A 13,783-nucleotide genomic window follows, 5' to 3' on the forward strand; every position below is an offset into this window, starting at 1 on the left:
CTGTTTTTTCCATTCAAGTGAATGTGAAACTAGTCTCAGACTTTTGGACCCCACTGCGCACACACACACAAATATTTGCTTTAATTTTTAACCACACAACCTTAAATATACAACAGCAACGACAAATTATCTGTGACCCAGTACTTAGTGTGACGCCGGCTCTCCTGGTGTGTTGGAGGTGTGTGATGAATGAGATGCTCTAACACAGGGAGACATTTCAGCGCTGTGCAATTTTGGATCCTCATATTGCGAATACACAAAGTGTACAAGTTAGGGTCCAGTGAATATTCTCATCAGAAATTACAGTCTGTACCCATGTATAATAAATCCAGCGCATAATACGCCTAAGCAGCATCCCCATCCTCGGCATAATGCAGAACAGAGGATTGTTTTTCTGCGTGTGCTCTCTTGCATTCAGAGTTTTGTAGATGACGTGAGCCTTTAGTGTCATTTAAAAATAAGCTGTTGCTCATTAATCACTTCTATTCATCAATTTTGCTTTTATATTCTCTGGATGAACTTATTGTTCTTCTTTAAAAAAATAAAAATAAATAACTTATGCAATGCTCCTTAGAAAACCAGCAGGGTGCAGACATGAGCTTTCTGGGGGGGAAAAAAAGAATATATCAAAATAATCCTCGAGATGGAGTTTCATAGTGAACTTTACGCACAAACGCCTCATGTCGCCAATGAGCGCTTAAACATTCCAGCATGTGTGACGCCCGTCGCCATTAAGTATAGTCACAGGGATGAGAGAGGGAGGAGCAGCTCTCCACACACACACACACACACACACACACACACACACACACAACCGTGTCAGATTTGGAAATCTGACGTTCACAGCCCTCACTCGTGCACAGATAAGAGGGGGAAAAGTGGGTGTACACACTAGTTGTACTGTGTGGCTCCACAGTGCTTCAGTTGAGATGAGCTCACCCGGCCGATGCGCACATCGCAGCGCACCGCCAGTGTGAGGAGAAGGCGCAAAGGACGGCGAGCAGCTGCCTGGAGCCTGAAGAGTGGATGCTTTTGTTCAAAGGCAGTTTTTTTTATTTTTATTTATTTATTTATTTTTAACCATAAGCACTCAATTGAGAGGTGCGTAAAGGATCGTGCGTCTCTCGTTGGAGACATTCAGTGGATTTTGTTCGGTGCTCCGGATGGATGCGAATCCTCTCTCGTGTCGCCGACTGGACTGGACCGGACTTCGGGATGACGAGGAGATAGACCCACTTTCGTTTTCTTCTTCTTCTTCTTCTTCTTCTTCTTCTTCTTTTCCTCTTTTCACCTCCCCTCCTCATAAAATGTCAAGATTGCGTCCGTCGCACTCTGTCCAATTCAAGTCAGGCTGCTGATTTTTGGAAGGACGCCAGGCCCCCTCCCCCCCCCCACCCCCCAGCCTCTCAAATCTGCAAGTTCGGTCCAATAAATTGTGACATTGTCTGTCAGCTTTTGGAATAAGAAATCGATACCCGAGGAGGGGGGACGGCGGGATTCTTCCGGAATTTCAACGATCCATTTGCCCGCGATCCTTATAAATATGCGAGTCGGCTGGATCGGGTGGGTTCGGTCCTGCTTCCACGCGTTTGTGGCTGGAGCGGCGCTTGATAGTGACTGATTATTGCCGGCGATTTTGTCAATGCAAGACTCGGGGCGGAAACATGTCTGGCCACTTCTCTGAGCGGATCACTGCTATCAGAGATGGCATTCTGGTCCAGCACTTCGGTCTTCACCTCTAAAGTGCCCCGGAAAATCTTATTCATGTTCACCCTGTCCCTCTCCGTCACCTACCTGTTCTACAGCCTGATGAGCTGCTACAACTCGCTGCAGTTCCCGCTGCAGGAGAACTACGCGTACCAAGGCCGGCTGGTGACGGAGGAGGCAACTTTCGCGACACTGCGGGAGAAACTTTACTCCGCGTCCCAGGGCTTCGCCGAGTTCACCGGCGCCGGGGGCACCACCACCGCGGCGTCCGCCGCCCGGGAGCGTGGCGAGGCCGGGCCGGGGACGGTGGAGTGGACTAGGACGCAGGCGTCTCCGACCAGGGCGGCGGCGGCGGCGGCGGCGGCGGATCGCACCACCGCGCTGGAGAGGGAGCGCCAGGAATTCAGCACCACGGACAGCGACCTGAGGGCGAACTGCACCTCGGATTACGGCGAGAAGAAACTCCCCCAGGCCATCATCATCGGGGTGAAGAAAGGGGGCACCCGGGCGCTGCTGGAGGCTCTCCGGGTGCACCCGGACGTCAGAGCCGTGGGCAACGAGCCGCACTTCTTCGACAGGAACTACGAGAAGGGGCTGGACTGGTACAGGTGAGTTCCCGCTGCAGGTTGTGCGAGGACCGCAGGTGCTTTACGCGCGGGCGTCGTGCGCATGTGGGGGGGGGGGCGAGATGTATCCCCAATCACGTGTACTTTGTTTTTTTTTATGGTTACTGTGTTTTTTCTCCAGGGCATACCATATCAAGATTGTTTTTTTTTTGTTTTTTTTCATGCGTTATAATTAATTTCTGTAAGGTTAGGGAATCGGCTTCGAGGCAGACGTGGGACGTCTCTGGGATTAGATAATCCATCAGAGTGAGCCTCTCTCAAGGTTGTCAGAGTTCAATGCAAATTGCACAACTTTTCAAGTCAGTCTGCAGCATCATTACTGAACCAAAAACAACAAAGCAGCCACGAAAAAAAGTGCATGGCCCCCTTTCCCCAACTCTTCAATCTCAACAAATGTTCAAGCAAGTCTCTGCAAATTGATTTTCTTACATCGAGACATGAATAGGAAGAAATGGCAGCCTGACATTGTGTTCGGGGAGTGGTTACATCAGCAACAATGCACATGCAAAAGGTAAATGGGGTCTAAATCATTATAGAACTCTGATATGGTCCCTCAACACGCTGACCGTCTCACTTACCTTGCACAGCAGTTGAATGAGGAAAGTGAGTTTTATAATCTGCAGTGTTGAGCATTTTAGTTGAACGTCCTCCTCTTCTTGATTGTAAAGGGAGTATTTAATAAAAACACTGAACTCAATTTGAGGACGCGCCGTGAACTGAGTTGTTTTCAAGTAAAAAAAAAATGATACCTGTCTCTCATCTGTCTGTCATAACATGTCAAGCGATGTTCAATATGCTCACTATACATGCAACAAAGCTGTTGTATGTACTGGCACAAAACACACACAAAGGGAAATTAAACTATAGTTTTAGAATTTATTTGAAGCTATTCTGATGTGATTCTATTTTTGTTTTTGCCTCTTCACCAAAATAACACTTTATTTCACGTATTTAATTTGATGTTTTAGGTTCAAGTATTCTGACAACCATTGTCTATTGTCTACCATTGCTGGATCCTCCATCCACTGGTAAAAAATGAAAATACACGGCACAATGAGAGACAATCTTATGCTTATATGTAAAAGAAAAGAGTCTTCATTATTCAGTTAATTCCTCAGTATCCGTTAAACCCTCATACACACTCACACATACACACATGCACCGTCATGCTCAAGATTAAAATGCAGGGCAAGAGTCTTTTATAAGACTTCATTTAGCAATCGTGTGAAACAGATTGGACTATTGTATAAGTGCTTAAAGGAGAACTAGTGATGTTGTTGTGATGTATTTTCTGAAACAACTCGTCTCAGCTTTGCAACCGCCTTACTCAGGGGAGTGGGAATTGTTTACACCAGTTTTCGCGTGTGTGACGGTTGACATTCTCTCCCAGTCCAGGTTTATTAGCCAGAGAAGAAGCTGTTTATCATCGCCGTGTTTATGGGAGGGAAAAAAAAAAAATCAATTTGAGGGTTCATTCATGGTCAGTTGGTCATGGCTCAGCAAAGGCGTTGTTCTCACATAATGATGTTTGACCAGGGGAATTCGAGATTTTCTAATGGAGGCAATGAGCTGATGAGAATGACTGACTGGCTGACTCAAAGTCCCTTCTGTTGCTCCGCGGAACCCGGCTCTGCCACGCCGGTGTTTGGGTTGTGGAGCATCTGCTTTCATCTTGCTGCATAGACGCGGGGCCTCTCGGCTGTTAATTCAGCCTGTGTTAATGCAAGCTGTTTCATTACGCTCACGGTGAAAGGCTCATTAGACAGGAGTATGACATGCTTACATAAATAATAGTAAGTGTGCGCGCGTGTTTTAGGGCCCCTGAGCCAAACAAATCCCTAAAAGAGCCTCGGTTTTACATCTGTCATTGTCCTGTGCACAATGTTCACCATGCGTTCAGGGAAGAAACAGACACACTGGCGACATATTGTACAATGAGGAGGATACACCGAGACAAGTTGTCGCTCATTTTAGTGGTGAAAGTGAAACGTTGAATGGTAAAATCTATTAATGAGTTGTTTCGAACTAACCAACAAAAAGATTAACTCAGAACTCTTGTTCCTAATAAGTGTGTTGACCAACAGTTGGAAATTGGTGTAGTTGAATGAAACTAGCAAGCTAAGACAATGTGATTCATAAATCCATAGAAAGACTAAGAATATGCTAACATGTACTCAGGTAGCCATGTAGTCCTTTCTCAGTGTAGTAAACTCTTAAGATTTCTGCGTGTCGTTGCACCACACAGGCGCACATTGACTGAAGGTAATTGCCGTTAACAATCTATTCTTCAGATATTCAGGTTCGGTGATATTTAGAAACAATAGGGATGACGTGGCTCCAGAGGAAAAGAAACGGGGGGCGAAGGAAGGTTCCCTTTGAGTCCCATTCTGTGACTAAAGGGATGACAAAATATACGTAAAAGCCCGCATACATCCGAGCTCGCCTGGCGCCTTTGTCACCGCAGTGCTGTGCGTGGTTCACTGAAGGTTAGAGGTAGTTGCCTCACTATAGCCTTCCCCCGGGAGTCGTACAGGAGATGCCGTTTGCTGACACATATTATAAAGAACCAGGTCCTCCAAGGATGTTGCCATTATCCTGGCAAATGTTTGAACTGGTCAAACGTAAGTGACAGTAAAGGAAATATGTGTTATGTAGGCAGCACCTCACACCCCCTCATGTTCCACAGCCACAATGCCGGAAGGTAAAGCAACCACCAGGCCGCCGCTGAAGTAAACACAGCGAGTAACTTTTCTTTTTTATGTGCAAATGCTGTCACGTCTATAGGAGGACTATTCCTATAATAACAGCACTTTATCAAGTTTTGAGTCATCAAAGAAAAGAAAATTCAAATAAATTGACTGTTGATTTTCTCAAAATCCAACCCAAACATGGGTTGAATGGGTTTAAATGTCCAAGCTTCTCTGTTTGTCGCACATGGATGGATACTTTCACAGAATGCCTTATAAAAATTATAGAATTAAACAATTCATTGTCATTACCAATTACTCTACCAATTATTTTTTCTTAATTTTTCATTATTTTCCTTGATTTTTATCTAATTATAAGAATGTCTTCGACTTAATACAGTGCTGTATTTACTGTTACAGTAGGTTGGTCTGTTACACTCCACACTACAAACGTGAATACTGAGATTAAATGAAAGAATTAAGTCGTTTATGCACAGAGTTGATCCAAAAATGAGACCATTGTCCCAGTGGCATCAGAGTACACGCCGAAAGTTTTCCCATTCCTGAAGAGGAATAATGAGTTTCTTTAAAAGAAAAAGGGCTACTTGTTTTATTGTTATTTATGTTTTATGTATTTTTAAATATAAATATTATTTGGGACAGTCCTCCCTTCTGGATGTGGCTTTAAGATCTTAGGTTTCTGTACCAACACAGAACTGCACATCCAAAAGCATTTTTTTGCACACATCCAATTTTCACATCAAGGATTCCTGGTTGAATGTGGGTCTCGTACGAGCCTCCATAGACGGGCCCAGATGGGCGATCGGTGCTTGCTTCCTGTTTTTAGCACTCTTGGACAGTTTCTCCAGTGTGTTTTGGGCTTACTTGAACAAGCAATTAGCAATGTAGTGCCATCATTACCGTACACAGAGGACGCTCATCAGCCAATTGGCGCTTCTAATGTCGCCTCTATTTCTGAGTAAAGAGGATGAGCCACCACCACGAGGATTTGACTTATCTCTTCTCTTGAGCATCAACCCAGTGCAAACGCTCGTCTTGGAATAGGAAGCATTTGATGCACGATGACCAATACAGCAACTGTTACTCCATCTCTACGCCAGTGTCCACACACTTTGGAGGAAAGATAATGTGCCTCATGAATTGTGCTAGAGAAAGTCATTGATTATTGGTAATACATGATGATTTATGTATTCTGTGGGTGAGCGTTTTCTCAGCAGGAATTCACACTATTTAGGTACCGGTCTAATGAGGGCTTATTAGTGAGGTTGACTGCTTGGTATCTTCAGCATCTCTGCAAAATGCCAAACAAATGGTGCTCACATTAGTGGTAACAAATAGGGTTTTAATGGAACGAACTCCAGAGAGAGAGAATCTGGAATGAAAAGAAGAAAAAAAATGTAATGGTCATTAGCTGTCTGAAAATATTTGTCATGTGTTAATAATCATTTGAGACATGTATGATTTATCACAGTGGAATCTTCTCGACAGAGCAATTATTCTGATTTTGAAATGGTGAGATTATTTATTACAAAATAGGAAAATGTATATCTTTCAAGCACGTTGAAGTTTGAGTTGACTGGACGATTAACAGTGGCAGTATCTGCCTTGCTCATTGTTCAAAGTGTCACCATTTTGAAGTGTCAGACTTTCCGTTTCAGATTAATTCTAGTTGAAAAAGCACGTGTGAAGAGTTCAAATAATACGGCAGGAGGCTTCAGGGTTCTCATCTATTGTGGTTCAATGGCATTCTGCTCTGCACTGATGTGTGAACTGGACAGTCAGCAAAGTAGGAACACTTATATCTGTCTTTTCACAAGGACTGAGAATGGCTTTTTTAACTCTGAAATAACCTAGTATAGAGCAGTTTTGTTGAGATTAATCGATGTTATAATGGAACTGGGTAATAAATATGTCATTAGGTAATTTTAAATGTTGAAGCATGAACGTGTCCTCAAACACCTTTTGATCATATGAGCAAAAAGATTGGTTCAAAAGTAGGATGTGCGGCTACATCGAAACAGCTCCAAACCAAATTATTTGTGAAATTCAAAATTTGATATTGTATATATTTAATATAACATCTCTTTAATGAGAAAAAACACAAAGCAACATGAGATCATAATCGTAACTAGTTTAGTTATAGTTGCACGGCTGTAAACAGACGGTACAATACCCGGAACCTGATTAAGCGACATTAATGAAACATAAATATGTTTGCCAATTGCAGAAAAGGCAATCCAAGACAATTATGATGGGCAACTGAAATGTAGATGTCGCTGGGGAATGTGAGCAAACGCCCAGTACATGTGCATATCATTTCCTCTTCCAAAACACTGTTCAAACATAAATCAGCTAGCTGTGAACCAGAAGCAAAGTATTCCTGAGGTTTGCAAGCTCTAATATCTCTGGGTTATTAAAATGACACTTTAACCCCTGTGCAATAAAAGCTGAGGGGATGTGCCTATAAATCTTTGGGAGCAGTGTTCTTAGCCTTTCAGGACTGCGTCCCTGTGCAGAGCAACGAGTCAGCGATAGCTTCCAGCTCTTCGGTGATTAGTCACAGGAAACATTGTTTTTATTCCAGTACACATTAAAATGATTTTCTTTTTCTTTTTCTTTTGTATACTGCTCTTCTATCATCTTTCCTTGATAAGACACAGCCTTTTAAAGAGGGATGTCACATAACGAGCCTTGCAATTTTCAAGGACTTTTCGCCTTGTGAGCCGTAATCTCATCCAATCAATAGATCCCGAGTTCACAACTCGCCTCGCTTCATCAAAGTAAAAGATACTGTTGTTGCACTGTATTGTGAGCAAAAATAATCTATTTTTTAATCTTAAAGTCTTGTTGGCACTGCCAGTGTATCATGTCTGATTTAGCTGCTGTAGGACATTGAAAGAACAGTGTTTACTGGAGCACACTCTATATTGTAACGTCCGGCCGTGAGACAGGACCCGGTGACAGGAGGTGGGTAATGTAGACATGGATCCACTGCCGATCCCGGCAGCAGAAAGTCTAAATCCGGCCTTTATCCCTTGTTTGGTCCTGTTTTCTCTCTCTCAGCTGCTCCGTGGGCAGCTTAGCCCCTGACTCTTGCCACCTGACTGGGAGCCTGTGACTCCACTCAGTGGGGAGATGGGAAGGAGCAAGGTGGGCCAGATCCCTGAGTAGGCAGAGTGCCATCCCTTCCAGCTGGGCCTGTGTGCTGCTGCAGTGCCTCCCTGTCCTGCTCCTTCCCAACATGGCAGAATCTGCCTACGCCTGATAAGAATGCACCAGGACTCACAAGGACGCACCTCTGAGTGCTCCGATGCCAATGCCGCAGTTGTGGAATTAAACTTTTTAATTAGCAGCATACCCCTGCGCTGTCGAGAGAGTGGCCCGCTTCAAGATAGGTCTTTCTCATTGCCCGCCCTCTTTCCACTTGATTAAACTCCCAAGCGTCGTGGAGCTCAGAGGTTCCAGCTACCACAGGAGCAATCATGTTTGTTTCTTGTTTGAGAATATCTTTAGATGCAGCATAGCACAGGAAAATTAATCATTATATCCCACAGCTGCAAAGGGGAGCCTTTTACTCTGGCTCTAACTCTCTCTCTCACACACACACACAGTATACCTACTACACTACCATGCTCTTCCTGTCCACCCCTTGGATAAACAATACAATAGAGCCATATCTGGCCCCTGAGTTAGGAGTCTTCTTGTAAAAAGGCCCTTGTGTGTGATTGTCAAACATAAAGCTGATTGCCACATGTAACAGGGGAGCTTGGTGTCATTTGAGTGAAATGGTTAACGGTATTTGTCATGCAATAATTCAAAACATGATTGCATGAATTTACATGGATCATGAATTATATGGATTGTCTGTATTGCATGTACTGTATGTTTCGAGTGTTTCTATATTCAGCGGGAACTGTTTTCTGTAATTGCAGGGCCATTTGTGACAATATATATATATTTTTTAAACAGTTGTAATATTAATTCATTTTTTTATTTCATTTTAATGTTTTCTTTTAAAATTAGGGAAATATTATCTGGTCCCCTGTCGAGGAAATTAGGCCTAGATGGAAAGCACCCTCATGTCTGTATGGTCGATGTGAAGCTACAGCTAGCAGCAGGGTAACCTAGCCTAGCATAAAGACTGCAAACAGGGAAACAGGTTCCCTTTCTCTGTCAAACATGTCAACGACAGTTTGTCATTGGGTCTATGTCCCATAACCTCCATAAAATAGCACATCTTTGTTTTTATGTTTTTCTATATGGACTTTGTTAGCCAGGCTAGCTGTTTACCCCTAATTCTAGCCTTTGTGCTTAGCTGACTAGCATCAATGAAGTTCCTATCTTATCTTATCTTATCGTATCGTATCATGCTCGAGGGAAATATTTTAGCAAACAACCCTTGAGAATGTCTTCTCATTTAACTTTCACTTCAATTTCTGTCGCTTATGTTCATTTAATGCAATTCTTCATTGTGTTGAGAGACATAAACAGCAAAACACTAGCATGGTTGCACTAGCAGTACTAAACTAATTAAAACGACAGCTCTCTGCAGATAGCCTGCAGACAGCTTTTTGCAGGATATCAACACCATCCAATTTTGAATTCTTTAAATCTCAGGTGAAAACTGTCTTTGTACTACTCTGTAGCATTGGATTTTAACAAGTCCAGCCACACAGCTGCAACTATCCCAGCTCAGCTAATTAGCGTAACCATTACAACGGTACTCTCCGGGTTTGAAATTTTCTGCAGCAAAGATCCCAATACGGCGGATCAACACCTAGAGAGCGCAGGGTTGAATTACCTTTCAGGAGGTTGTTTTTTTTTCCTTTCACTGGTGTTTTGTTTTGGCTGAATAGAGACTCATTCTTTTTCCATTTCATTTCAGGATTACAGATTGGCTTGATCTTATTCTTCCTATCTGTATTGTAACATGAGAATTATTGAAGAAGTAATGCTGCTGTATCCTTTTTTTTTTTGCATATCGGGGAGAAAAAAAAGAAACCTCTTGAGCATTTAATGGGTATAGCCAATTTCATCCTGCCTTTGGTTCTGCTCAGAATTCATGTGAATTCGTCCTCGCTCACACACACATTCATCTCTTTCTCTTGCCCTGCTGTACTGCCATACTTTGATGCTTTCAAGTGGAAGTCTATTTTACTTATGGTTAGAATTTAATTCACTGTTTTTTTCCCCCCCTTTCATTGCCGTGAAGTGGCCGTGGGTTATGGTCCGCCATCAAGGCTCATATCCACTTTATTTTTGTGTCCATCAAAAGAGCCACACAAAAATTCAGTACAGCCCTCTCCTCCACTGTGGCTGGAATAGATTGGCACGACTTGTGCTTGTGTTTTGGTTCCGCGACATGGACAGATTGTCTGAAAATGAGAGACATAGCTTCATCTGTTAAACAATTTATTTTGGACCCAAAATAAAGTATAAGCTGAAGTCATTTTATGCTCAAAGGGATTCATCTCCCCCAAAAGATCATTTGCATGCAACGCAATTGCCGTGATGTGCTTGTAGTCTGGAGGAACAATGATTCTGTTCGGCAGAATGCTGGGTTTACAGACGTCTTTAAATCTCTGGAAATAACACTACCTTGGGACAAATACGCATGTCAATCATACTTGTCAAGATTCCAATTTTCCTTCCTCATCTCCTGGAGCAGTTGCGCTGCTCGTGCTCCTTATTGGCTGTGAGGGATGTGGTCTCATGACACAAGCTGATGCATTTGTTCAGTCAAAGGGAAAACCCTGACAGGAATGGTCACAGAGCCAAGATACAGGGACTGCTGGGAGTATGCTTCAAATGTTTGTCCATGAGCTATTGGTGTGAATGCTGGAAGCATATGTTATTCTACAAAAAAACGGTTTGTTTTTTTTGTCCCCGTTCTCCTTCCACATTTTCCAACCTAAAAACTTTGTTCAGCCATCAAAACGTTCTGCTCAATTTAGACGTTCGGGCTTGTATTCAACTTTTTCATGACTTATACTTTCCGAAATATTCAATGTTTGCCGCGATCATTCGAATAATTATACATCAACTACTCATTTCCCACTTTTCCTACTCTTTATGTTCCTTCAGCTTCTTCATCCAAATTTAAGCCAGCACTCCTGTTTAGCCTCAGCCTTACAGCAGCCAGCATTCACTCCGCAATTTCTTGAGAAATTGCCTTTTCTAGGGTTATCATATGGGATTACACAGTAGATAGATGCAGCAAAATGTAGGATATTGTTTTGTTTTCTTTCAATCAAGAAAACCATTTGTCATATTGTCGAACAGAAATGCAAAAACAAATATGCAATTTCAGCCACTCTTCAGGATTCCAAGATAAGACAAGCTTCTTTTTCCAAAATTTGATGAAAACCAATTATGGAAAAAAAAAAAGTTGGGAACATCTACAGAAGTGGATCTTTGGATCCAAATACATCCCACGCTCTTTAAAACATCTACGGTTCAGCGACAACCTGACAGACATAATTCAATTATGGCTGCGTGATGTGCTGAGACTCGGGAGGTGCGAGCTAATTCCTCTGTTTACACCCATGAGTCACTGTCACAAACAAAGACAAACACGTTCATTGGCTTCCAGGATCTTGTTTGCTGTAATTGTCCCATTGCCTTTGAAGTTTCTCATCTCTTTATGTTGTTTACTTATTCATGCTCTTTTTTTCCCTCAAATCACCATGGGGTATTCCATTCGAATAATTTTAGCACAGCGTGAAACAATGTATGAGCTCACCATTAGATGTGTTAACTGCACTCAGCGCTCTTCTTACATACGCTACAGTGGAGACGCTGCTGTGCTGGACTGACTGTTACTTTGAAGAGGAACTCTTCCAGCAGTTAAATCCTGATTTCATAACTGTGCTGAAACATAGCGCTGATGTCTTTGCCACCAGCACTCTCAATGTGTTCTAAGTCCTTAACACAAGCTGTGCGATTTTCCAAACTCCTGTGAGATTTGGATTATACCAGTCAAATGCAAAAGGACGGTTTTAGGGATTATGCTAATTGCTAATTGCTTCATCAGGAAGTGATTGTTTTTCCTGGATAATTTGGATTATGGGTTAGAGATTTAGACGAGAGTTGACGTGTTCTGCCTTTATAATAAGGTTGTTGCCTGCTCTCAACCATACAAGCCAACTTTTCCCCTGTGGGGGCTTTGATACGTGTGATATGTACATTAAATTGTCTGTATGCACCACCTAGGCACACAAAACGTAATCACACTGTTATAGTTCTCAAAATACTGCGTCAGCGCTGCCCCATGGATTATGGGATAATTTAGTTTAGACCTTCACAACACATTTTTTATGCTGAAGCCAACATTCACAAATCATGTTTACTAAAGTTACATGTACAAAAATATATTTCACTCACACCACTGCAGTATTTTTTCGAAGGGACTTAAAATAGTTTTCAGAAATGAAATCACACAGTTGGAATTAAATACTAAACACCAATGGTAATTCATTTTCATATTAGCAGCCCTGTTTGCTGCCAACAGAGGGCTTTCTTAAGCCCTGGCAACCAATGGATGAATTTCTTCCAAAATCAAACCTTTCCCTATAACTGTTAACATACTGCTGGAATCAAATACGTTTTCTCCCTCCAGTATTTTCTCTTTCTTCAATGTTCATGTTTGATACAAATTTTAGAAATCTCTTTAGAAACTGACTTTTTCCCTTGTATTAGAATTTGATTGGTACAGTAGCTGACTGTTGTCTGTGAAGCCACTGTTGCGGTAACTGCTGCAGAAACTATGAACTTCTACTGCAGCGTGACTTCCAGGGGTGCAGAGACTTAGAAAATGTAAAGGCTAAGAATAGCTCTTTTTAAAATAGGCGTCAAATAACGTCCCTCAGTTTACTCATCAGCTATGTGACCTTTAGCATGTTAGCATTTCCGATTAGACTAACTTATTCTGAAGATAACAACATGTGGCATACCTTGCAATACGTGGCATAACCATGTAAGGAAAGGAAAACTGGACGGCCAAACGTTAAGGGAGCCAAAGGAGCCAAGGTCACTGTGGATCACTGGAACCAGGAAAATCCTCTCCTCCTAACATTTAGTCTTTTTCAGTTGTTTAATCAGAAGATCTGATATACTTTTGTTATTTTATAAGAAAGGGAAGGACTTAAGTTTATAAGGTAGCACTTAACTCTGGCAATAAATATTGATTCATGCCATTGGACCCTTTTCTAACCTTGGTTGGCCTTTAACATTTGTCTGCACTTACAAAGGAGCTACAGCTTTCAGTCAAAAGGTTTTGCTGAGGATCTAAAAAAAAAAAATAAAATAGAATACAGCAACACTATGCCTGTCAATGAGATGGTTGTTTTCTATATTTCTGAATGACTCAAATACAGAAAGATTAAACATATACATATACAAAAACCTAAGATAACATTCAGTATGTGTATACAGCTGATGTCACGGACAAAACACACCCGGACGGTTTCAGGCTGTTAGATTAGGATCCTTGACTTATCCGTGGCTCTTTCTTCATACGGTATGTGGACTGCATCTGGTTATTCATTCACATGCATTCAAAGTATGCAGGGTGAGTCTCCCAATAGTCGCTTTCTTCTCCAATCGACCTCTAGTTTGTTTCATGTCCACAAGACAGAAGGAGGTGGAATCTTAAGTATGAATTGATTTTTGGATGAGCATACGTTTACTTTTTAACACCTGCAGTACACACTGGGCCTGTGCTGTACACAGCAAACAGGCCCG

General features: G+C 42.2%; 1 protein-coding gene across 1 annotated transcript in view; it reads left to right on the forward strand.

Moving 5' to 3' along the window:
• Nucleotides 1-1,389: 1,389 nt before the first annotated feature.
• hs3st4 (heparan sulfate (glucosamine) 3-O-sulfotransferase 4) overlaps nucleotides 1,390-13,783 on the forward strand; it is a 69,657-nt gene continuing 57,263 nt past the window's right edge. Inside the window, exon 1 of the mRNA XM_035616351.2 lies at nucleotides 1,390-2,315. Coding sequence (XP_035472244.1) covers nucleotides 1,705-2,315 — 611 coding nt within the window. The 5' untranslated portion in view covers nucleotides 1,390-1,704. The remainder of the gene's footprint in view (nucleotides 2,316-13,783) is intronic.

Source organism: Scophthalmus maximus, chromosome 17 (assembly GCF_022379125.1).
Source record: "Scophthalmus maximus strain ysfricsl-2021 chromosome 17, ASM2237912v1, whole genome shotgun sequence".
Classification (NCBI taxonomy): Eukaryota; Metazoa; Chordata; class Actinopteri; order Pleuronectiformes; family Scophthalmidae; genus Scophthalmus; species Scophthalmus maximus.